General features: G+C 40.5%; 1 protein-coding gene across 1 annotated transcript in view; it reads right to left on the minus strand.

Moving 5' to 3' along the window:
* Positions 1 to 23,054, minus strand: part of thada (THADA armadillo repeat containing) — a 72,837-nt gene that overhangs the window by 33,722 nt on the left and 16,061 nt on the right. Inside the window, exons 23-29 of the mRNA XM_026355613.1 lie at positions 21,582 to 21,714; positions 19,755 to 19,877; positions 19,230 to 19,352; positions 18,894 to 18,985; positions 11,948 to 12,037; positions 8,551 to 8,682; positions 3,567 to 3,735 (exon numbers count right to left, since the gene is read on the minus strand). Of these exons, the coding sequence (XP_026211398.1) occupies positions 3,567 to 3,735; positions 8,551 to 8,682; positions 11,948 to 12,037; positions 18,894 to 18,985; positions 19,230 to 19,352; positions 19,755 to 19,877; positions 21,582 to 21,714 (862 nt within the window). The remainder of the gene's footprint in view (positions 1 to 3,566; positions 3,736 to 8,550; positions 8,683 to 11,947; positions 12,038 to 18,893; positions 18,986 to 19,229; positions 19,353 to 19,754; positions 19,878 to 21,581; positions 21,715 to 23,054) is intronic.

Consider the following 23,054-nt stretch of genomic DNA (forward strand, 5'->3'; position numbering starts at 1 on the left):
CATACAATATCTCCCAAAGCTAAACACAATGTCTTTGTGTCAGCATAAACCCACCACCATTTGTACATACAGACATTCATTTCTTTCTCTAAAGTCTAAACATGCTACCACCCCCCGTGACTGAAGAATATTTTACACACATACACACACACACACACACACACACACACACACACACACACACACACACACACACACACACACACACACACTCACTATCCTATTTTCATACTATCTCTTCTATCGGTGCCTCCGTCTCTGATGCTCCTATCAACACGTACACTACATACCTATTTTTGTTTTACTGTTTAGTTCTTTTCACTTGCACACAGCTCTCCAGCTCCTGCTATTTTGCTAATTTCCAATTTCGGTCAAGGCAGATGGAAGCTTCTTCCATTAAAGGGAGTTTTCCTCTCCACTGTCGCTTAGTGCTTGCTCATGTGGGGTTATTGGCTGTATACAGTTTTATTTTGTAAGGTCTAAAATCTTAAACACTATAAGGGGCCTTGAAATTACATCTGTTGTGATTTGGCGCTATACAAATAAAATAAAATTAATGGTGGGGGCAAACAAGCAGCTGCATCAATGTTCTGGTATTCTACACTCTGACCCATGCCGGGGAGTGGCAGCAGCAACTTGGGAAAGAAATTGGACAGGTGAGAAAATACATTTCCGCATCTAAATATTGTCTGCCCCATTCATGATGAGACATTTCTTTTCAGCTATGCAGGATTACTGCAACTCAGAACCTAAGTTAAGGTCAAAAATAGCTTTGGATAATGTAGGAAAGGACTGAAGCTTTTAATGTTTAATATAAGTTAGACTAACCTCAGCGGAAATCTCATGAAAAATAATAGAAAATGAAAATCTTGGAATCTATTATGTGCCATAGAGGATATCCAAAATTCTTTGTCATTTTACATTGAGACAGATCAGTCTCTACGTGTTGAACACACATTTTCTCTTTCGTCTTTGTTGTCCCTTTTCCAACTTTTTCTGTAATCTATTGCTAGGATCAAAATGCTAGGTACATGATTTTACACAGAATCCCAACTTCTTAGAATTCTAATGACAATGGAACAAGAGATAATCTGACAGACAAATATATAATAGTGTGTTAATCTTTTTGCAACAACCGTGAACAGACAGTGTGTGAGGTCCGTCTGGTGTGCTGTTGGTGGAGGGAAAAAGATAGCTAAATGTCTAAGAAGACATCAGCTGTGCTATATCCCATAAAGACAAAATTATCTGTCATCTTACTGCTTTAATGCTAAAGCTACTTGTGATCAATTACATACACCTTATGTATGCTATACATTATAAACACAATTGCTAATATGATAGCAATAGAGCAATACTTCATATAAATACATAAGGCTAAAATGCACAGGGCAAGAGGACATACAAAGAGAATGAAAATAGACCAATGAAGACAGAGAGACAAGCTACAGTACATTTGTGTTGCACCAATACTACATTTGTTTCAGATAGTGTTACAGTTAGTTCAATAAAGAGAAAGGAAAATAGATGAAGATGGAAGAGAACAGACAAACCCAGAGACAGATCAGGACACATATGGAGAAGCTCCATTTTAATTCCCCTCTCCTTCTGAAATCTTCTCTAAGCCTTTAAGAGGCCCACCCCCCTTCTGCTCCTCCCCTCACCATCCTTTCCTTCATCACACTGTGGACCTCCCTGTAGTCCAGACCGCTATCAAACCATAAGTGCTCCATTAAATCCTAAAGACAGCAGTGTAGTTTTCATTCTTAGTGCTGACCTCTCAGCCTGGTTCCTTGCACCATACACCCCCAGCTCCCTTACCGACCCCATCAGTGATGTTCAATGAAAGGCCGGGGAAACTCCCTCGCCCCCTTCTCCTCGGTGTGTGTTGATATTACCAGCAGACTGTTTGGTTGTGTTTGTCAGAGTGTGACGACAGAACTAAACACTGGTATTTACCCTGCGATAACCGCCAAGTCTGGACAGGCTCTGTGTGGATCCTGGGTGTGTGGAACTGATAGAGAGAGAGTGTGTGCGTGTGTGCAGTGAGGCACCATATCTATAATAGCTGTGTGGATGAGCACATACACACTATGATAACAGCTTCAGTAATATAATTTTACATTTTGCCTTTGTCGAGTGAAAAACCTCTTTGCTCCAGTTGTAAAGACTTAAAAGGATTAAAAATATTATAAACTGATCTAAGAACTGGAAACATGGAAAAGTTTTCAATACAGCAGAGATTAAATGGAATTATTAAATCCAACTCATATGGCTTGACCACCATTTGGTGACATTGTGCCACTGGAGCTTTGCTGCTTGAGTTTGATACTTTAGATGTTGCATTGGAAATTATAAGTTTTCAGCAGACATAAGTGGGAGCTTTGTAATTTTAAATGATCCAATTGTGTGGTTGAATTTATAATTCCTTCCTTCCTTCGTTAGTCTAATCTTTAAAATCCCCCAGTTACTGATTCTTGCAGATAACATAGGTCAGTGGTAAAGATTTTACCTGAGAGCAGATTCAAATTTGCATACCTAGTTGTTACATTTAACTAAAATGAAGACTGAACATGAATTTAATTTGAAAAAGTTAATTTATAAAGTAAAATTAAAATTAAAACTAGACTCACCAAATAGAAAAGACAAAAAACATTTAAACTACAAAACAAACAAACCAGGTAGAGGCCTTTACCCTCAGTTAGTCCTTGTGCTACTTAAGTTCGTGGTTATTACACATGTAGAATGATTATTTTCAGTGAGTGGGCAGTTTTCATAGGTGGAGAGGAACAGAGCCACCACAGTGGGGACAGTGGATCTCCCTCAAAGCAGCAAGAACATTTTGTGTAATAAACAGTGGATATTGTTTTAAAAAGCCTTGCAACCTTTCCTGTGGTGCTGAAGACCTACTCTGATGGTGTGCTTGCAGCATGCATAGAGAGATATTTTCTGGATACAGTTAACAACATTGTGAAAGCGCGTGGTGTTACATTTCCACCAGAGTAGCTCATCATCTCCACAGATAACCGCTCTGCTCCAGCTTTTATTGTCATTGGTATGACACGCTGCCTCCTTCTTACCTCTTCAGGCATCACACATGCTGTTACATGATGTGTTGCCTTTGCAAGTTCATCATCTTAGCATCAACCTCTAGCTCTTCTTTATCTTTACTTAAGCCTAATTTAAAGTACATGATTCAAAGATGCACCACCTGCCATGTGAACTATAAACCTCTTTTTGAGTTCTATTTTTCACCCTATGTTAAAAAATAGAAATCAGAATAACCATTAAAACTAAATATAGCAAATCAGCCTCAACATTGACTAAACACAGAGGTTTTAATGTTGTGGCTGACTGATGTAAATGCACACACTTACAACTGCACCCAGTTATAATTTGCAGTGCAAAATCACATACTAAGTAGTCCTGCATTGACTATGGTTCAGGCCTTGGATCCAACTGAAGCTACCATCACCGATTCTGTGCAGTCATTTAAGCAACTTGTGATTGTTGTCCCCCCCCCCCCCCCACTGTTAATGTACATGTTGGCGTGTGTGAGAGCAGACCTGAAGCAGAGTCCCGTGGATGTGGTTGTGTTGGTTTTTGGGTCCTGGCTCTGGAGGAAGCTCCTGCAGTAAAGACTGGACTGTGGATGGAACCTGGGTGACTAGCACAAAAGGGACAAGGGCGCGAGCTGCCATTTCTCTGGTCCGATACACTGCTGAACGTCCACATCTACAGAATACACACACCAACATTAGTGTCATGTGAAGTTCTTAAAACTATGGTACATGGATAGCTGGGTTGTTTTTATAAACCTTTGGTCTTGTGTTACGTAACATTTGACTATGTTTGAGCTCATCAGATGTTTCTCATTATCACATATCATGGGTTGTTATTTTAACAATTTATTTTCTATCTCTGATTATGAAAAATAATGTATAAGCATCAATTATGATTATTTTGTTACAAATTCCCAAGCTAGAAATGACCTAAGATTTTATTACAAACAGTTGCCATTTCTATGAGAACATTGTGTAACATTTTTCTCCCATTCTGTTTCTGTTTGTCTCCCAGGGCAATATGGTGAACTTAAACAGCTCTCAAGCAGGCAGGTCACCAATAATCCCAAAATAATAACAAAAAAATTTCAGTTTTTGTGCGTGCACACACACACACACACACACACACACACACACACACACACACACACACACACGCTATGTCTTATACTGGTGTCAGAGGAACACAGTAATTTACAGTATTCACTGGTGAAGGAGAATGTGGCCAGCCCAAATTAACCATGTATACAAGCTGATAGTCTTTCCTTTTCCAGTGTCATAACACTGCCACTGCTGACACGAGGGAAGGTCGTGACCGAGACGTGAATTACACGAGAACAGGAGGCGGTGAGACAGACATGAGTCTTCTCAGATTTTCTGTCAGAGTGATTTCCCAACATGTCTAACATGTCTACTGTGTAGATTTCCCTCCTTTTATAGGGTCTGTAACAGCATTAAAGCAGGCTGTAGCTCGGCTCCACTAGGAAGAAGTCAGCAGAAGCTTCCAGTAAAAATGTGAAACACCTTCCAGCATTAACCATCCGTGCTTTCTTTGGCTTCAATATGAGGGATAAAGAGATACGAGAACACAAACATACAGCTGTGTGCCATCAATGCTGAACTATGTGCAAGTAAGTTTTATTTTATTTCTCCAAAATCCACTGCTAATCTAAATATAAGCAAACACAAAATAATAATACTCCTATAAGACAGGCTTGAAATTAATATGGACCTAAAGATGAGGCTATTTGGAGCTACAAGTCAACTGTGGACAAATGCTTTTCCACCTGCTGTGAACGTGCGTCACTCTCACACACACCCACCTGCAGAAAGACACACAAATCAAGACCCTGTATCAAACGCAGACAACAGTTTGCATTCCTGAGCTCTTCATGCCAGTACACGTGAATTTATGTGCACGGATGTTCTCTCGCTCTCTCTCTCTCTCACGCACACATGTACACACAAGCAAATCTGATGAACACAAGCCATGTCTATACCCCACTTTCCACGCCTCCAGGACCCATTTGGGGCCCATATGTTAACTATCTGTGCTAATTTGTCCCATTGAAACTCTTTTACAGGAGGAAATGACAGTTTGGAGGGGTGTAATTTTAGAAACAGGGTCCTCCCCTGTGGGGTCAGCCATTGACTGGCAAGGACAAGACTCATCTGGGCCTCATTTTGTAGAACTGGGAAACATCGCTTGCTCCTCAGAGACTGTCACATGTTGGCTAAACGAAGCCAAGCAACAGTCTGTCACTGAAGAATTCAGAAAGTCAAGTGGTGATGCAATTAAAATCATTTTTACCTCATTTTAACTCTTCTACTTTAAAACCAAAACTTTTGACAAAAGACCAAAATGGTTGACTGTTTGCTGTCAAACCACAATGTGTAGAATTTAAACATGTCTGGCTTTGGGGCCACAGTGACAGATAACCCCTCCGAAAACTCACATTAATCAATCACTAACAATTTGATCTCTGCAGCCACCAAGTGTTTTAGTACAAACTGAAGCAGCACACATACTGCACCAACTTTCACGAAGATGTCCAACTCTTAAACAAACTAAGATTTTGAATAATATGATTGGTTGAATATTTACTACATAGTGATATATTTAATAACATTAATATATTTTTATATATTCATAGATATAATATTAACTTCTACTAATAACAGCTACCTTTGTAGTAGTATTACATACTTTGAGGTATGACAAAGCTGTTAGAGGTGTTAATGGTTGTGGACCCACATGGCCACACCAGGAACATTCTGTCTCAGTAACAATCTGTGTTTTGTGTCTGCCAGGGTCAAGCTTTGTGCAGCTTTCTCTGAGTATTTGTTTACTATTTGTCACCATTCCAAAATCCGTGTGCAAGTCACCACTAACACAAGCAATGAGGGGAAATGTATGGCATCTCTGTTGAGAAGGGTATGACAGTGGTGCCTTTTGAAGCCTTACTTTAGTTTATGGGCATCAGCGTGCCCTTTGAAAAGGAATGAGATATGAGACGGCAAGAACGGGAAAGGAAAGGAGTAATGCAGGAAGGGAGGCCGAGCAGAGATGCCTGCACTGGATATCACAGGACATAAATCACTATCACAGCACTATGAGGCTCCAGCATTAAGCCAAAGAGAGAGCAGGAGAAAGAGCTAATGTCAGATAAGGAACACGTCAAGGGCTGGAATGAACTGTCCATCAATTAGAAGAATAAATGTGTCCGCTGATTGTCATCCTCCCCAATGTTTGGCGTCATCATCATCATTCTCTTCGTCATTATCAGAGCAGGTGTGACGCAGGCAGCAGAGGAATGTGAATGTGTCCAAAGCGGGGTGGGGCTGGAAGAACATAAATATAAAATGGCGTGTGGCGAAAGCTGTAATGAAAGAATTATTAGGCACAAAGTTTTGTCATGTCAACAGAAAAAAAAGAGTTAGTCCCTGGAGGTGGTGGCTCAGATCATGTGGTGAAAAGGAAAAAGGAGTGAGGAGGAGGGGGCGGCAGTGACTGATCTCAGCAGACACGTCCGCACACGCTTGAGGAAGATGGGTTGGGGGATTGGTGGTGGGGGGTGTAGCGTTAAGAAACACGGCTGGGGCCAAAAAAGTTAGGGCTGGGCTATATTTAACATCACCAGCATGTGGGCTTCATTTGGAGAGATGTGTGCGCTACATACCTTCCCTGACAAAAAGAGTCAGCGCGCCAGGGGGAACTCGGCTACAGCTACAGACCTGTTAACTGCACAACAGACAGGTTCTCCAAGGGTTAACTCAACTAGTTCACTTCAGTGTTTTTTTAGCACAATCAAACAAACTAATGAATCAAGCATCTGTGTCTCGTTTCAGGTAACATTTGCAGCTCCAAATGGTAACTGATGATGTTTACAGCCCAGCCAGCTTTGATCCCACTTCACTTTCCATATATCACTTTCTGACCAGAACATCATGGAGACAAACAGATGGAGATCTCAGTGAGAAAAGCGCTGTGCATCTTTCTGATTAAGGCAAATAAGAGAAAATTTACAATAATACTAATACTAATACTACTAATAATAAAAATAATAATAAAAGTGCAATAATAAAGCAAACTATGGCATAGAGCTCCTAGGTAGGATAAAATCCGGTAAGATAGTTAAACAAAAGTACATCAAGAACATAAAAACATCATCCCAAAAGTAAGCTACAGGAAGTACTTGCTTGAGATTATTGGTCTCAAAAGTGGTTCAACCATTTTTTTTTTTACTCTGTTTCACTCACTGGGTGGGAATGGGTGTGGTCAATAGAAGATCATGATCATATTTGTGTTTTTCATTTTTTACCATGTATATTTTAGATGGTAAAAAACATTACATTTCAGGCAAGGCTGTGGGATCCCATGTGAATTTTCTGATGCACATGGAGTTAAATCTATTCTCAAGTCTTCAAAAGCATGTAGCGCAAACATATGTAGTAACTAGAAGCTTCAGTTTGATCTGCAGGTGCAGTAGATGCAGACAAATGTGTCCCAATAATATTTGTAGATTTATCCATCTCAGGAATGTAGAAAATGAAGTCTGCAACCACTGTTTCCCATTCATCTGTAAGGTTTACTCCCCAGCACACATCGAGTCAATTCAGATAAAACCAGTCACAATTGAAAATCAACCATGAGACAGCATGAAAAGAAAAAAACACTATCTGTGAAGACCCGCTTGACAGGTGTTTTGTGCATAAGATGTGCATAAGAAAAGAAAAAAAAAAAAAGAACATGCATCTCTAAATATATTATATACCTAAATTATGATAGTAAACTCAAATTAAAACAGGAAAAAACAACAAAGAACTGATGCCAGAAACAAGTTTATATAAAAAGACACAGAAGCACCTGTGCAAACAAAACAAGGGAACGCTCACACACACGCTCGCCTGTGTTTAGACTGCAGATGTTTTGTCTCTGCAATTGTAAGGCTTTCTATACTTGGAACAGGCTCTGGTTCAGAGAATGGTGTTTGAGAGGTTTATCGTGGCTGAGAACGCAGGTGTGTGACCCTCATGGATGTGACAGAGCATTCCCTTGGTTAATGTTTTTTTTTTAATAAAAAACCTTTATATAAGCATGTGAGCTGACTGGAAACACATTGTCATCGATGGTGATGACACAAAGGAGGAGGTGCTGATAGAGGCTCATTCCTACACTGTATTCTTGTGCTGCTGCTCCTTGAGCATCGCTGCTGGGAGTCTTGGAGTTAGAAGTTCAGCTCTTTTATGACAGAAGGGAGTAGAGTTGACAGTTGAATAGTAGGGGTGGGGAATGTGAAGAGAGCTATAAAAATGTGTTACTAAGCAAACATCAGAAGGCTAATAGAGAAATAACACAAATCACACATTGATGCTATGTCCAACTCTCAATACATAAAAAAAAAAAAAAACATTTTCAGTGATGTGGACAGCCTATGACGTACATGAGTGTGTGTAATGCTTGTGTGTGTGCGGCACAGACACCAACCTGATGATGAAGGGCATGAAAGGGGCGAGTCCCAGAGGTGACGAAGATCCATCCATGGGAGAGGGGTAGAGTCGACTGAGCACCAGCAGCAGCAAGAACAGACTGGGATGCAGCTTCGCTTGACCACTGTCACTGAACATAAACACACAAACTGTCAGACTTTAACTATGCACGTTACATTAGTATCGCCTGAAATATGCTGCAAGTCAATGATAAATGTGATGTAAATGTAGACTGAAGCTATTTGTTTCATTTTTGCTAAGCTATGCTATACTGACTGTGTTTACACGCACTAACCAGTCTACTGTAAATCCACGTACACATGCAGCACATGAGTAATCCGACTTTTCCTCTGACTTATTTTGTAAGCATGACTCACAGATTTGAACTGTATAAAGAAAGAAGTTGCTGTGTCCTGAGTTTTACCTTTTCAGCTGCATTTGTGCCAGAGCAGACAGACACATAAGAGCTCCTTATGATAGCACACACGGTATAAATTAAAAGTCTTTAAGCAGACTGAGGAGGCACTACCATGCACATATGCTCTGGTGAACAGCCTATGGCAGAGAAATGTCCAGTATGAGAGAAATCTACCTGGAGAAACCAGGATTATCACATCATGCAACAGCTTCTTTGTTGAATCCATGTGATTTTACACCAAGATATACTCCTGCTAGCTCATGCTTCACCTTTATTGTTCAGAAGGTCTGTGTATTTCTATTGTGAAAAAATTCCCTTAAAGTCTTTTTAACTTTGTTGATATGCTGTTGCTATAGCAGCAAGAAGAGAAACAAATAGTTTGGATATAGTTTTATGGGTTGACCATTTTCTGAAAGGGAGGAATGTGAAAACCACATTTATTCAAAATTCCAACACAAAATATAGCAGGCCTAGATTCCTCTGGCACTTTAATACACGTTGCATATCTAAAACCCCCTACACTTCAGTACAGTCATCTCCTCATCTGTCCTTGAGTTGAGCTTTCCAGACAGAATGGAAACCGTCTGTCTGCCAGTGGTTTCACAGTTTCACTCTGACAAGAAGGAAGAGGAGGGATGAAAAATTGAGAAACAGGGAGAAAGAAGAGATGAGACTGAAAACTGCAAAGTGAGAAAAGGTACTAAAATGTATAAATAGAAGGAATCAAACACGATGTGGCAGTGGCAGGGATCTGTCATGCATAGCATTAGAACATCATGGGAAAGCGTTGTTTATAACATAGGTGTGTGTGTGTGCGTGTGTCAGGAGAGCAATGTGTCCTTCTGACCCCGTCATTAGTCATGGAAATCTCATAGAATTGAAACAGAACGACACCCCCCTGTTAAAACAAGTTGTACTTTTCATTACACACACACACACGCACACACACACACACACACACACACACACACACACACACACACACACACACACACACACACACACACACACACACACACACACACACACACACACACACACACACACACACACACAAAGCCATCTCTCGGGACTACCATAAATCGTCAAGATGGGAAATGTAATAGCCGCCCAATTAGTAACTGGTCTAATGTGTTTAGTGTCACAGTTGGGTCTTACACTCCAGTCAAGCGCAGCAGGATAGGATGTGATGTCAGGGGCAGGAGGCGGGCATACACAGGGCAAATTGCAAACATATTAGGCCTTGTTGGGATACAGCTGGAGGCAGAAAATGCTTGACAGGATGAAAAAGAGACTCTGTGGCATTTAATGGCACTCTTAAATTCCATGCTGAGGTCTTCCATGAGTTTCTGCCCTCTCTCCCTGAACTCCTCAATCATCTCCAGTATGCGAGTGTTTGATGAAAGGGATATTTTTGTTTTACATCTTTTTTTAAGTGAGTGGAAACAGAACACCGACCTTAAGTATTTTTGTTTTTCCATTTAGAAAGCAGTGAAAGGGAGACAGTGGCTTAGACGCAGCAGAAGCTCTAAAGTGAACAAAAGTTTCAGCTTGCCATTTCGTTAGTTCACTGATGGATAAATCATCGGTTTTGTTTAGGAAATTAGAAAGAAAAAACTTGGGAGTAAAACCTTGGTAGTATGACCTCAAAACTGTTGTACTTGAATTTGAAGTTGGGGCCAGATGACATGTGAGCAACAAGTCATTGCAGAGCAGATTTAAATGTGGACACTGACCTGAAATAGTAGAGATGATAGATAGAAATGAACCGAGTAACCAAGCTTCACTGGGATAAGAATCCTGAATTTGAAAATTAATAAATCCACAGGCCATACAATGATGATGTTCTCTGACCAAGAAGTAAGTCAAAATAAAATTTGGTCCATTTAGGCTGGGTGATTACATTGTACCCACTATACACCGTTGATATTCATGCTATAGTGTGGAGCTTGTAGATACATTACTGCCACTTTTTGTTTGCACTTGTTTTCGTGTGCACTTTTGTGCACTTCAGTATTTTTGATCACTCCACTATATATGCACACTGCATGGTTTTCCATTCATTATTGTTCTCTACAGCATTTTTCTGGGGAGGAAGAACATTTGTAGAGGAAGGATTGATTACATAGTGCGTAATACACAGTATATACACAGACTCAAAAGTACAACCTTACAGTTCCAAATCTCATTGCTATAATCCGTTGTATATTGTGGACCTATTATGGGAATGCACTTATACTGCAACTTCCACAAGACTGTTTAAAACCACAGCTCTCCTACCTCCTGCCCCACTGTGTGTAGCTAAAGTACGGTGCGGTTGGTCTGTTTGTGTGGCGCGATACACCGAGATGGTGTGGGAAGCCAGGCAGACGAGATCTGTTTCCGTGGGAAATTTGCAAATGTTTTAACAAGGGTCGAAGGGAGTGAGGGGAATTGCGAAAGAGCTGGTCTGAAAGAGCATTCAATTAATTGGATCCATATTAAGATAAGGCTGTCTGGGGAGCTGTTGGACAACTCCAATGCTTTTAAAAAGGGAGGGTGGGCTGAGCTGACAAAGATAAGGCCAACGAGCCTCAGTAGACTCGACTCCCTCCACTGCAAAAAACACAAACCTTTATAACACTTTGACTTGATTCACTCGTAAAATACTGTGCTTTGAATAAATAGTCTGTCAACTTGACAAGTGAGAATTTGCAAAAAGAGGCCAAAAGGAGAACGCCATCCATGCTGACACGACACGATCAGCAAGTTCATAGTTTATGTTGGAAAAGTTCCACTAACTTCACCTCTTCTTCTTATTCCAGGAGGACCCCAGCACAAAAGTGCCACTGCTAATCAGCTTAAAACAAAAAAAAGCTGTCTTGCATGGCTTATATGCAAGTAAAATTAAACCTATAATGGGATGAAGGGAGTGTGAAAAGTCATGGCGAAGGCTGAATATGTAGCGCGCCTGTGTGTGGATTAAGAACCACCTCACCTTTCCACTGTGGCTGCAGCCTCTTCTAGCTGGTGCAGAAGGAAGGGATAGAGAGCTGGGAAACGAGTGAAAAACTCCCGGCCTGTCATCCTGAGGGGAGAAGCAGAAAGAGATGCAGTATGAGCACAACTTTAAGCATTCACCCAAAACACTCTCAGCTTTAAGTCAACTTAAGCAGTTGCACATGAATGTGGACCTTTTTAAACTTTTGAACGAGGTTTAAAAATAACAGGACAGATACGTGTGAGGTCAGGCTGCAGTGGCAGCAGGTTCAGCAAGGTAGTCCATGTTTTCCTGCTTCTCCTGGGGGATGCCAAGATGTTCCCAAGCTAGATGAAATATGTAATCGCGTGTTTTGGGGATGTCATTATTCCAATTACTGCCTGACTGAAATCCTTTTATAAATATCACATTTGATATTTTGTGGAAAACTGAACTAACTCTTGTGTCCATGGACATTAGGATCTCCTTTGGTGGGGACACTTCTCTACCTTTAGCCTGCTCTTCAGCTCAGTAAGATTGACATCAGGTGACCAACACAGACAGTCTAGGATAGCCCAACTCTTCTCACTGAAAAGCTATTTAGCTGTCCTGGCTATATATCGAGGAGTGCTGGTGTGCTGAATGGCGTCAGCAGTAAATTCATAACCCATATACTGTATTTGATGTAATTTTTTTTTACAATGCTATTTTAAAAAGTATGTCAAAACTGTTTTCAAGTTGGAGCTCCAACTAGAAAGAGTAGATGCTCTGGTGTATCAACAGAAGCTTTTTGAAAAAGTGCTATTAAAGTGAATTAAAAAAACAGCAGCTTATATTAGTAAAATTACTATTACATGCAACATAAAGTCTGATGAAATAAATGTAAAATATTAGGCATAACCACCTCTATACTTTTCCAGTGTTGATTAACATTTATTTTCTGGATTTTGTGAAACTCTGCAGATGAAACTCTGAATCTCTCTCTCTAAACATTTGTATGCTGTTTGTCAGCCATGTTGATCGTTTACATTTGCCATCATGACTCATGGAACTCTTTGAGCACATCAGTCAGAATGTTCAGCTCGGAAATTTCTGACATGCATCAAATGCAGCAGTATATGCACAAGCCATAACAAAACCAACCCCATGTTTGACAGATGACGCGAATGCTCCGGGTCATGAACCGTTCCCTATTTTTTTCCTTTCGATGGATGTTGATTTTTGTTTCATGGGTTTATAGAACTCTGTTCCACAACTCTACAAATTTGTTTTTGTTTGTTTTTGTTAAGTACAACGGTTTTTGAGGTATACCAGGGGTTTGCATCTTGTGGTAAGACTTCTTGAGTCTTCCATGTCTAGCTTTTTCTTGTTGTCCTTAGCACACTGTCTTTTTAGTGTACTCAACCTGTAGGTTTTGGCAAATCAAATCAACTACCTTAATATTTCTTTACTCCTCATATTGACACACAAGTCCACCGTTAGTCTAAACTTAATTAATGATCAGCCACATATTTTTTTGTACACAGGCAGAAAACGAAACGGCACGCAGCTGCTGATGAAACACTTTGTATTCAAGTATCCAATTACTTTTAATCCTGAGTTGAACACTATCTCCCACACACATATGTCTTTCCACAGAAGAAGTAGTAAAGCTGAGATTTGGCATTTTAAAGTAGTAGCCATTATTTTGTCAAACTGAATGCAAAGCACAGAGACTGAAGAACAAAACATGTGTAACTGTCCAAATACTTGTGGTCTGGACTGCACGAAACTGCAAAACATTATATATGTCACAAAACAATGTCAGTTACAGGAACTGATTCACAAGACAGCACCATCCATTTATTATTTTAAACTGCAAAATGTGAGTTCAGTAGCTACATATTATGGCCACATTTCTTTAATGCCCCTTAAAATATTCTGTTAAACTGGAAGTTCAATGATTGAAGCTGAAGGATAGATGTCAGCAGAAGAAAACTGGCTAATCTGCCAGAACGATGCGTTTATACATGACCACATTACTATCAGTTATAAGCGATTGGGAAACATCACATCACAAGTGTCTGTGCAAGATATGCCTTTATCAGGAATAAACATTTTCGGAACAAACCCATGACAGTTCGAAAGTAGAAGAAAACAGCGGAAACACTGAGACAGAAATGAATTTAGAAACACACTCACATTATATCACATCACATCTCAATGACTGACTGCGTTCATGGATGACTCAACAGTGGCAAGGGATGATGAAGAACTGTAGTAAGTCCCAGTTAACATATATGTGAATCAGTCCCACACCAGATGCAGTGGTACTTTTAATCGTTTATATTTTAACATTTCTTCCACTTCTCTTCCTTGAAACAAAACGGTGAAAAGAAATGACAACAAGAAACAGCGAGAGGCAGACGAGGGGAAATAATAGAGAGAGAGTAATTACTGTCAAAAGTAGTGAAGTTCCGACAGAACTAGCTAGAACCAATGAAGCCTTTAGGTTTGTTTACCCTGCCAGAGCTAGAAATAGAGTCCCATTTGTGTATGCAAGTATATACTGCACCATGTGTCACAGTTGTGTTTGTGTTCATGTAATCACTCACATCCATACGCAACTATCAATAAAATGATAAACTTTATATTTAACACTGGCAGGCCTTGCTACTGCAACCACCATTCAGCCTCAGGGCCAATAAAGTTTTTATTTAACTACGCCTGTCTAAATCAAGTCGCTCCTAACGGGAGGAGGTCTGGTCTGCCAAACGTATGATCACAAGACTGGAGAGATCACTTCACTCATTGCTGCCACCGATTGTGAAGTAATGCACGCACACACACACGCACGCACTTTTTGAACCTGGATCCAGTTGCTGTAGGAGCAGGCAGTGTCAAAGTTGGAAAGTGAGTCATGCATGTGTGTACTATGTGTTTCGAAACCCCCTTTAACATGGATGTGACACACTCCTAACCTCTGGTGACTCAACGGAACGAGTGAGTCAATAAAAACTTGATGTTCACTGTATCCATTCCTGAAAGTAGGACAAGTGTGCGTGCCTCCTCCTCTACTCTCTCTAATGACAGTCTCTGAGTTGGAGAAGATAGTGCTGCCTAGAGGACAAATGTCAGAGGTTGTGTCAGAGCAGATTAGATGGAGTAAAAGGGGTAAAGGTGACAAAGTAGGAGAGTGGAGGAGGTGCTTGCGTAAAGGTGTGGCTGTGTTTATTAGCTCACAGCTATAATGAAGCTGTACATTACAGTCAAAATGCACATATTGCACAGCTTTCATCGATAATGAAAAACAATCCAGTAGTACTTTTAGATTTTATACTTAACATTTTGCAGATAATATGTACTTTTACATAAACAGGACCAACCAGCACTTTTTGGAGTATTTGTATTGCATTATATTGGCAGTTTATTTAAAGCTATATGAAGTTCTTGGGAACTAGCATTAGCACGACACTCCACTCATCCCAGATCTCCCTGATCTCTGTGCCCAGCCCCTCAGGTATTAGTCTAATGAAACTAGAAAAACTGAGAAGCTATAAAACCTAACAGTCAAGCAGAAATAATTACCCTTCTCTGATGGGCTAGAAGAACCTTACTGTGAAAACTTTAAAAAGGGATATCTCTAGGGAATCTCACTGCCTGACAGCACCTGTCCAAGTTTTGGAAGTTCTACTAAAATAAAGTTAAAGTTAAATACTATACCTTTAAGTAAGTAGTAGTAAGTCAACTAATGATCCAGCTGAAGTGCCTTTGAGCAAGGTTCTGCACTCAGTGAGAAAACTGTACTAAAATGCTCAAAAACACCACAGTAACACATATTTTAACATTTCTGTGTGCACCAAGAGCATGTAGAGCAAAGCAAGGACTTGACTCAAATTTGAGATACAGCTAGAGGTTTGGGTTGGATACAGAGCACAATCTTCATTCTGTCAACTCTGTTTATCTCATCAACCATATCAGATCAACATCAATGGACAGTTACAGAGTGTAGGGGCCAGAGTCTGGGCTTGGTGGAACGTTGATCTACAAGCAAACAATACGCCTGGATTCAAGGAACTATGTAAAATACACAGTTGAAATTCCCACAGACAGCGAGAAGCTCTATATTTCCAAACACACAAATACACATAATGCTGTAAGTAAACTGGTTTGTGTGAGAGGAAAAGTGTGTTTATGGTCCAGCTTCCTTACACAGACACACATAGCCAAATATTTTCTGCTGCAAGAGATCACAACTGTAAAATCATGGTAATAACAGAGACCAGACATACAATTCACTGTGGACAAGACGCTCAAAGACTATTATAAATGAGTTGCAGCTTTTGTCAGGTTAGCACAGGGAGATTTACTGGCCTTAAATCTGAAACATTACACATGGTTCTGTTCCTCATTCATCTCACAGTCTCTCCCGCAGGCATATAAAAATAACACTACACAGTAATAAGGAAAAAGAAAGCAGTGGACATGAGGAGGGGGAAATAACATACAAAGGGAGAGACGGCAGACTAAAAACACAAGTGAAGACAGATGAGATAAACAGGAGCAGTCCTGGCTTTGTTAAGAGTTTTCAGAGAAACCTTCAGAGAAGCAGCCAATAGGACGACAGTAAGGGCATCCAGACTGAGCTTCTCAGACCAGGCCTGTGGTACTTATGAGCAACAGCATTCGCACAAATAAATACACCGCACATCAGTCAAAGACAACCAGTCAAGGTGATTAATCCCAAATTTATCTCTCAGCATTTTATATTTTAACTCGCACACAAACAGCTCTTTAATAACGCAGCTATCGCAGCGATGGGATGATTCACCTGTTGTTAACATGAGAATCTTTGTCATCCCATACGAGAGAAACACGGCGGGGAACGTTCTCTGTGGTTGTGTAATCGTGTGGAACTTGCAGCATCCCAAATACTTAACTCCACCCGACATGCCCAGGTCTGCTTTCATTTTCTATATCAATGTTTCCAGATCTTTGGAGGCTTGTTTGACAAGGAATTGGAAGGCCCTTTTTATTTATGCTGCTTTTTTTGGAAACCCAATACTAATGTACAATTTTTCAAACAATCCTTGACAGCAGAGCAGGTCTCACTACTGATAACCTTCCAACTAAAATGGAGACAGTAAAATCTCTAAACATATTCATCAACTCCACCCCAACAAAAAAGTATTATATGCATTTCAGATATGTAGGTTAGTGGCTTTTGGTTACATAAGTCATAAGTGGAAATCTTAACATCTCGCCCTCCTACGAATATCATCATTTGACTTTGACTGTGGTATTTCGGGTGGCATTTTTTCCCCAAAAACAGAAAAAGTGTGTAGCCGGTGATTCGTGTTAATCACTTTGTTCTGACTAAAATCATAAACTTAACAAAAACTGATGTTTAACACCCTCACAACCAACATCACCTTGTGTTTCAATGCACACTTTTACTGCCCCGTGGCTTTTGGTCGGCTATAAATACACTGTTTAATGTGCCAGAAGTTGTGTGAGCATTCCGATGTAAGCCCAGTATTCATGTTAACTGAGGTTTTGACATCAGGCCCTTCAGTGAGTATCAGGCTGTGCTGTCATAAATCTGTTGGGCCTTATGAAAGCATTCTGCAGCCTCAACCTACAACGCCCTTAAACTGAACTAACATACTTAACCTCACTGAAGCAAAGAGTAAATACTTGGCTGCATGACCCAGCCTTAGATCTGCCTTATATCTCCTCAGGTTAAGCTACACTGGCTGAATCCACTGGCTTGTTAGGCAGCTTTATCTGAGCATCACACAAGTTACAACTTAACAATGCCTCTAAATGTACTGTCAAAATGAACTAGTGTGTGAGTGTAAGTGCAGGCAAGTCTACAGCATCATCAGGTGGTGGGACACCACCGTTACAACAAGCCATACACCATACAGGTTAAGTTTAGTCTGGCTACCAGCGTGCTAACTACAACCACAAAGCATGTGGATATGATCACCAGCATGCTCAGCCTAGCAACAAGCAACAGTCAATCAATCCAAGCTAATCGTGTGCTAAACTAGCAGCATACTCCCTAAAGCTACCATGTAGGCTAAACGAAACACTGTGTTTAATCCGTGTAGCATGCTATCTGAGCCGCCATATGGCAAAAAACCAAACAAACTAGCCAAGCCCCTGAATTCTGTTTCAGCTCATTTTCCCATCAATAACAAGAACATTCCACAGTAGTGAGACTAAGTACAGTTTGTATCCTCCGGATGATGCTGTTTACAGATGGACTGTTGGTAAACATTTCTGCCCCTCATAAGATCAGACATGTAGCTGTATTTGTTTGTAATTGTACTTTTAATGGCAAAATGTTGTTCTTGTATTGCATTTGATCAGTTACAGTCCATTTACACACACACACACACATATATATATATATATATATATATATATATATATATATATATATATATATGTAAGGATGTAAGGCTGTCAAGGATTGTTTGAAAAATTGTACAATAAACACCTCTGGCATGGTCCGGGGTGTGTTTTACAGAATAATAATACATTCCATCTTTCCATTTTATCTTCTTAAGCAATACTTGCCTTTATTTCCTTTATGTACAGAGTCATTTCCCTGTTGCTGCTCCAGGAGCAGTGCAGGCCAGCTTCTCCAGATTAGTTCTGATTAGAGTGAAACTGAGTGCATTTCAGCCAGTGTGGTGTTACAACAGCGCCCATCGGTGGCGTATAAAATTCCTGTTTATACACAGCCTTTTTATTTTTTTTATCTTGGCTTTCAAAACTTTAAATGTGGATTCTAAATAGTTTTTGCTAAATAGCTTATAGTAGGAAAAAGTGTTACAGCCAGGATAACTGGAGTTCAGGACAAACCTGAATGCACTGGTAGAATTTCCACTGTTCTAGTATTTCATTCTGCACCGATACACATGACTTAAACCTGAAGTGGTAGAGCAGCATTAGAGAGCTAGAAGAAACACACCTGTTCTTTTTCGAGTGTTCATCTTTTCCTTTCTTCACTCCAAAAATCCTTGTGATCAAAGTGCTGAAGAGAAGAGTGGAGGAGTTCCTTACCTGTGAAGAAGAAAGAAAGAGGGAAGGACAGTATGAGCAAACAGAGCAAAACTTAGTAGCGCAAGAGATGCTAGATCTTAAATGTGCACATAATTATCAGTTTATTGAGCAGACTAAAACTTAAAACTAATGTAGTCTAACAGCTGGAAATCCTGCTTTTTCCAAGATTATAATTTATTATTAAACACTGTGGTTGGCGTCTTTTACTTTATAGTTAATATTCAAGCAATAGTTTGAAACTCACTGCCCAGACAGGAGAGGTAAAGCCCAGCACTGCCGCCTGCATTCCATCTGACACAAAGGGAATGATGTTCTCCCCCAGGCGAGTGTCCCTGTACAGAGCCCTGAGGATGTTCAGAGCATGGACCTGTAGTGAGGTAAATGGATAGCTAACCAGTCAGCAGAACTCTTTATAAATATCAGCGATCACACAGGGAGACTGTTAATACTTCAACTTAGATGGGTGGAATGCAGAAATTACTTATATATACTTAAATAATCTGAGTATAAACAGCCAGAATACTACTGGCTGTAATGTCTAGAGCATCTGCTCTACGCTACCCACCAGAAGACTGACAGACAGGTTACTTTGTTTAGGTTTAAGTTGGAGAAACTGCTGAAAACAAAAAACAAAGCAAAAAAGCAGAAACAACAAATATAAAAGAGCAAACGCCAAACACATACTCCTTATTATGCAGTTTCATGTTTCAGCCTGGTTCAGCTAAATATGTATGTAGGAGTCCTAACATGGAGGTCACCAGTGACACACCTGAGGGACAGAGGAGCTGTCTGTGTTCCTGCCAGCAGACGGCATGGCCAGGGCGATCAGTTCTCTCATGGTCATCTTCAGCAGACTGCAACTAGACGACTTTGGCTCAGAGGAGAGCAGAGCCTGTGGAAACACAGATGAGATGCACAGTAGGTAAAATAAGAAGCCGGAAGGAAAAACACACTTTTTAAATGAGAGGCACCGTGATGTGCACCTTATTTTCTTGCTCGTGTTTTTTCAAAATGCATTTACTGTACACACCAGAGGTTCAACCAGATGTTAACACTTTCACCACCTGTTAAATTGGTTGTACTTTTTGTTTCCCTTATTTTAATAACTTCATATCATTAGTGGGAGACTCACTACAGCATCTCTTGTGCAATATTAAGACCAGGACCAGATGTCATTCCGATACTGTTGTTTAACAACAACAATAATGATGTACGCCATAAAAAACTATCTAAATCTGTAATGTGCTTTTCTGAATCCAGTATTGAGCCAATTTACATACGGTATTTCTTGCAGAATAAAACCTCTAAACCTCGCCAAATTGGCCGCACTGCCATATAAAATGTTATCAAATAACATAAAGCAACTGTCATTACATAAGTTTGTTCATACTGACTGCTTCACTGAATGACATCATTTGTATGTGGGAGTAAGGAATGCGGGAGCAAAGAGGTGACAGTACTTGGCTGCTGTGTGAGAAAGGACTTATCTTACTGTGGGAGCTGATGGGAGCCAGCTGTGTGTCTGGCCTGGGTTATGGTTAAGACTTAGGCCTGGGAGGGATGGAGAGATGGAGGATAGAGGTAAGAGGGAGGAGGCGCAGTCTGGCTCCGATGAGCTCTTGGGTGCAGGGATGGAGGAAGGTCAGAGGAAGAGGAGGGCTAGCACGTGTGAAGTCTGCCCCAGGTCGGTGGAGACCAGCATGAAGCGAGTGCAGGAGCCACCCTTCCCGGATCTGACTCTGTCTTTCTGTGTGAAGGAATGCAGCTTGAAGCTCTGCCAAGGTGTCGACTTGGTGCATCTCGCCAGACATCTTCCGCTTTGTTGGCCTCTCTCTCTTTCTCCAATATCTTATTTGACTCTCCATTCTCCTTCATCCTCAGCTTAAGTCATCCATTTTAGCTTCTTTCACTATAACTTCTGCTTTGGGGGTCATGTATTGTCATTGTCAATGCAGCCAGTCAAACTGGATAGCAATATTTAAACAGCAGATGATTCAAATAACATTCTATAAATATTCTAGTTTTCAGCCCTTCTTTAGACAGCATGTGTGCTCTTTATTGCATAAAAAACACAAAGGCAAAGGCTGTGATGTCAGACATGCAGTTGTATAGCTTTTAACCACAACCACAAGAAAGAACAGCATCACTCCAAATTTACTGCTATGATAAGACATGAGCTCTGTCATGTCTAGTTTTAATAGTAATCAGGAGGAAGTGGGACAGGCCGGCTGTACACGAATAACAACTGAGTCAAGTGTTAAGATAGATGATCAGAGATAACAACATATTGTTAGAGCTGTGTAGGACTGCTGACTACTAGGAGTGTATGTATAGCTTCTGAGTGTTTATGTGCGAGTGCATCACTAAGAAAAGAAAAGAGAAAAAAATGAATTAAGAAACTCAGTGTTCTTGTAGCTTGAGTGCTCCAGTGGCATGCCAACAAGTGCTGATTACACTACTTTTAGATGTGAGCAGGGACACAGAAAAACACGTGCACACATGCAGGCTTTTTTTTTTTTTTTTTGCAATACTTCCACTGCAAATTGAGATCATATTTTCACTGACATAAACCTGCAAAAGAATCATCTTTACACACCTGGATGTAGAAGGGTATTCCAGCGCTACGTCGTGTGGCACACAGTTTGGACGACGGGTCGCTGGATTTGACCTCCTCCAGAACTTCACGCAGCCAGTGGGCCGGTAGCCGCTGCAGGGCCTTACTTCCACTCCTCACATGCACATACCAGACACACACAGAGAAAAATAAATAATGAATAAAAGGAGAATCATTGTGCATACTGAATTACATTTTCTTTTCAAGTATTATTTTGTGCCTCATTTGACACTTTTACTGTTTTCTGTAGCATCTGGTGCTCTAACAGGATCATCTGAAGCAGATCTGACAAACACGAACCCACAAGAAGCCGTTCTGCCCTGTGGTGTGAGAAGCAGCTGTTTAACAAGAGCCAGTGGAGCAGAGAGGCCGAATAGAACCAATTCAATGTTGAGGACACAGCAAGGGCGCAGTATGCAAAGTTCTCCATCGCGCACACTTGACACGCCAAGGACGAACACGTGACCGAGGTGGAGTGGGCTCCTAAACTACACAAAAAAATCTGTTGCATGATCAAGCAAACATGGAAATGATCACAATGTCTCAAGATTTGAAAAACAGTTGAATTCTGTGTTATTTTTAGGTCTGAAATCTATCTGAAGCAAATCAGTGGCACTGACCACAAGAACTTCTTTGTACAAAATGTTTCTACTCGAGTTTTATCTCATCCAAATCATGATTAGATAAAACCTTTCAAGCCATTCCGGATTCCTGCTTGTTCTTGGGCCTTTTGACCTTGAGATGTAAAATACATGCTCAGGGTTGCTTTTGCAACATTGCAGTGCATCTACTAAATATCTACTAAACCCTAAATGCTTGCTGCTTTTGTCTGAAGTCACATAATCAATAAATAGAAGGCAACCAGCTTCCTTGGCAGCCAAACATGCCCATGCTGTAACACCACCTCAACCGTGCTTCACAGATCAGGTGATATGCTTCAGATCATAAGCATTTTCTTTCCTCCTCTCTTCGCCTCAGTCTGGTACAAGTCTATCTTTTCTCATCAGTCAGTAGGACGCTGCTCCAGAACTGCACAGGCATTTTTACATGTTTTTTTGGCAAACTCTGATCTTCCTGTTTTGATGTTTACCAGTTTCAATGTTTACCAGTGGTTTACATTTTGTGGTAGACCTTGTGTATTCACTCCGATGAAGTCTCCTAACTCATGGAGGGTGTTCTTGATGTTCCTGTCATGAAGGGATTGTTCTTCACCAGGGAAAGAATTTGTCCGCCAACCAACACAGTTGTTTTTTTGTGGCGTTAGTGTGAAGAGCCAAAATGATGTCACTGTTAAAATACTGACTTGCTTAAACAAAGGTTGCTCTATGGTTCAAATAGTAAGGTGAAGGTAACTGACTAAATGGTTGTAGTAGCATTTGCTATTATTTTAGATGATTTGAAAATATCTACTTGAGTATATCTGACTAGGCTGTGGTGGTACGTCAGATAGCCACT

This window comes from Anabas testudineus, chromosome 15, assembly GCF_900324465.2.
Source record: "Anabas testudineus chromosome 15, fAnaTes1.2, whole genome shotgun sequence".
NCBI classification, from domain to species: Eukaryota; Metazoa; Chordata; class Actinopteri; order Anabantiformes; family Anabantidae; genus Anabas; species Anabas testudineus.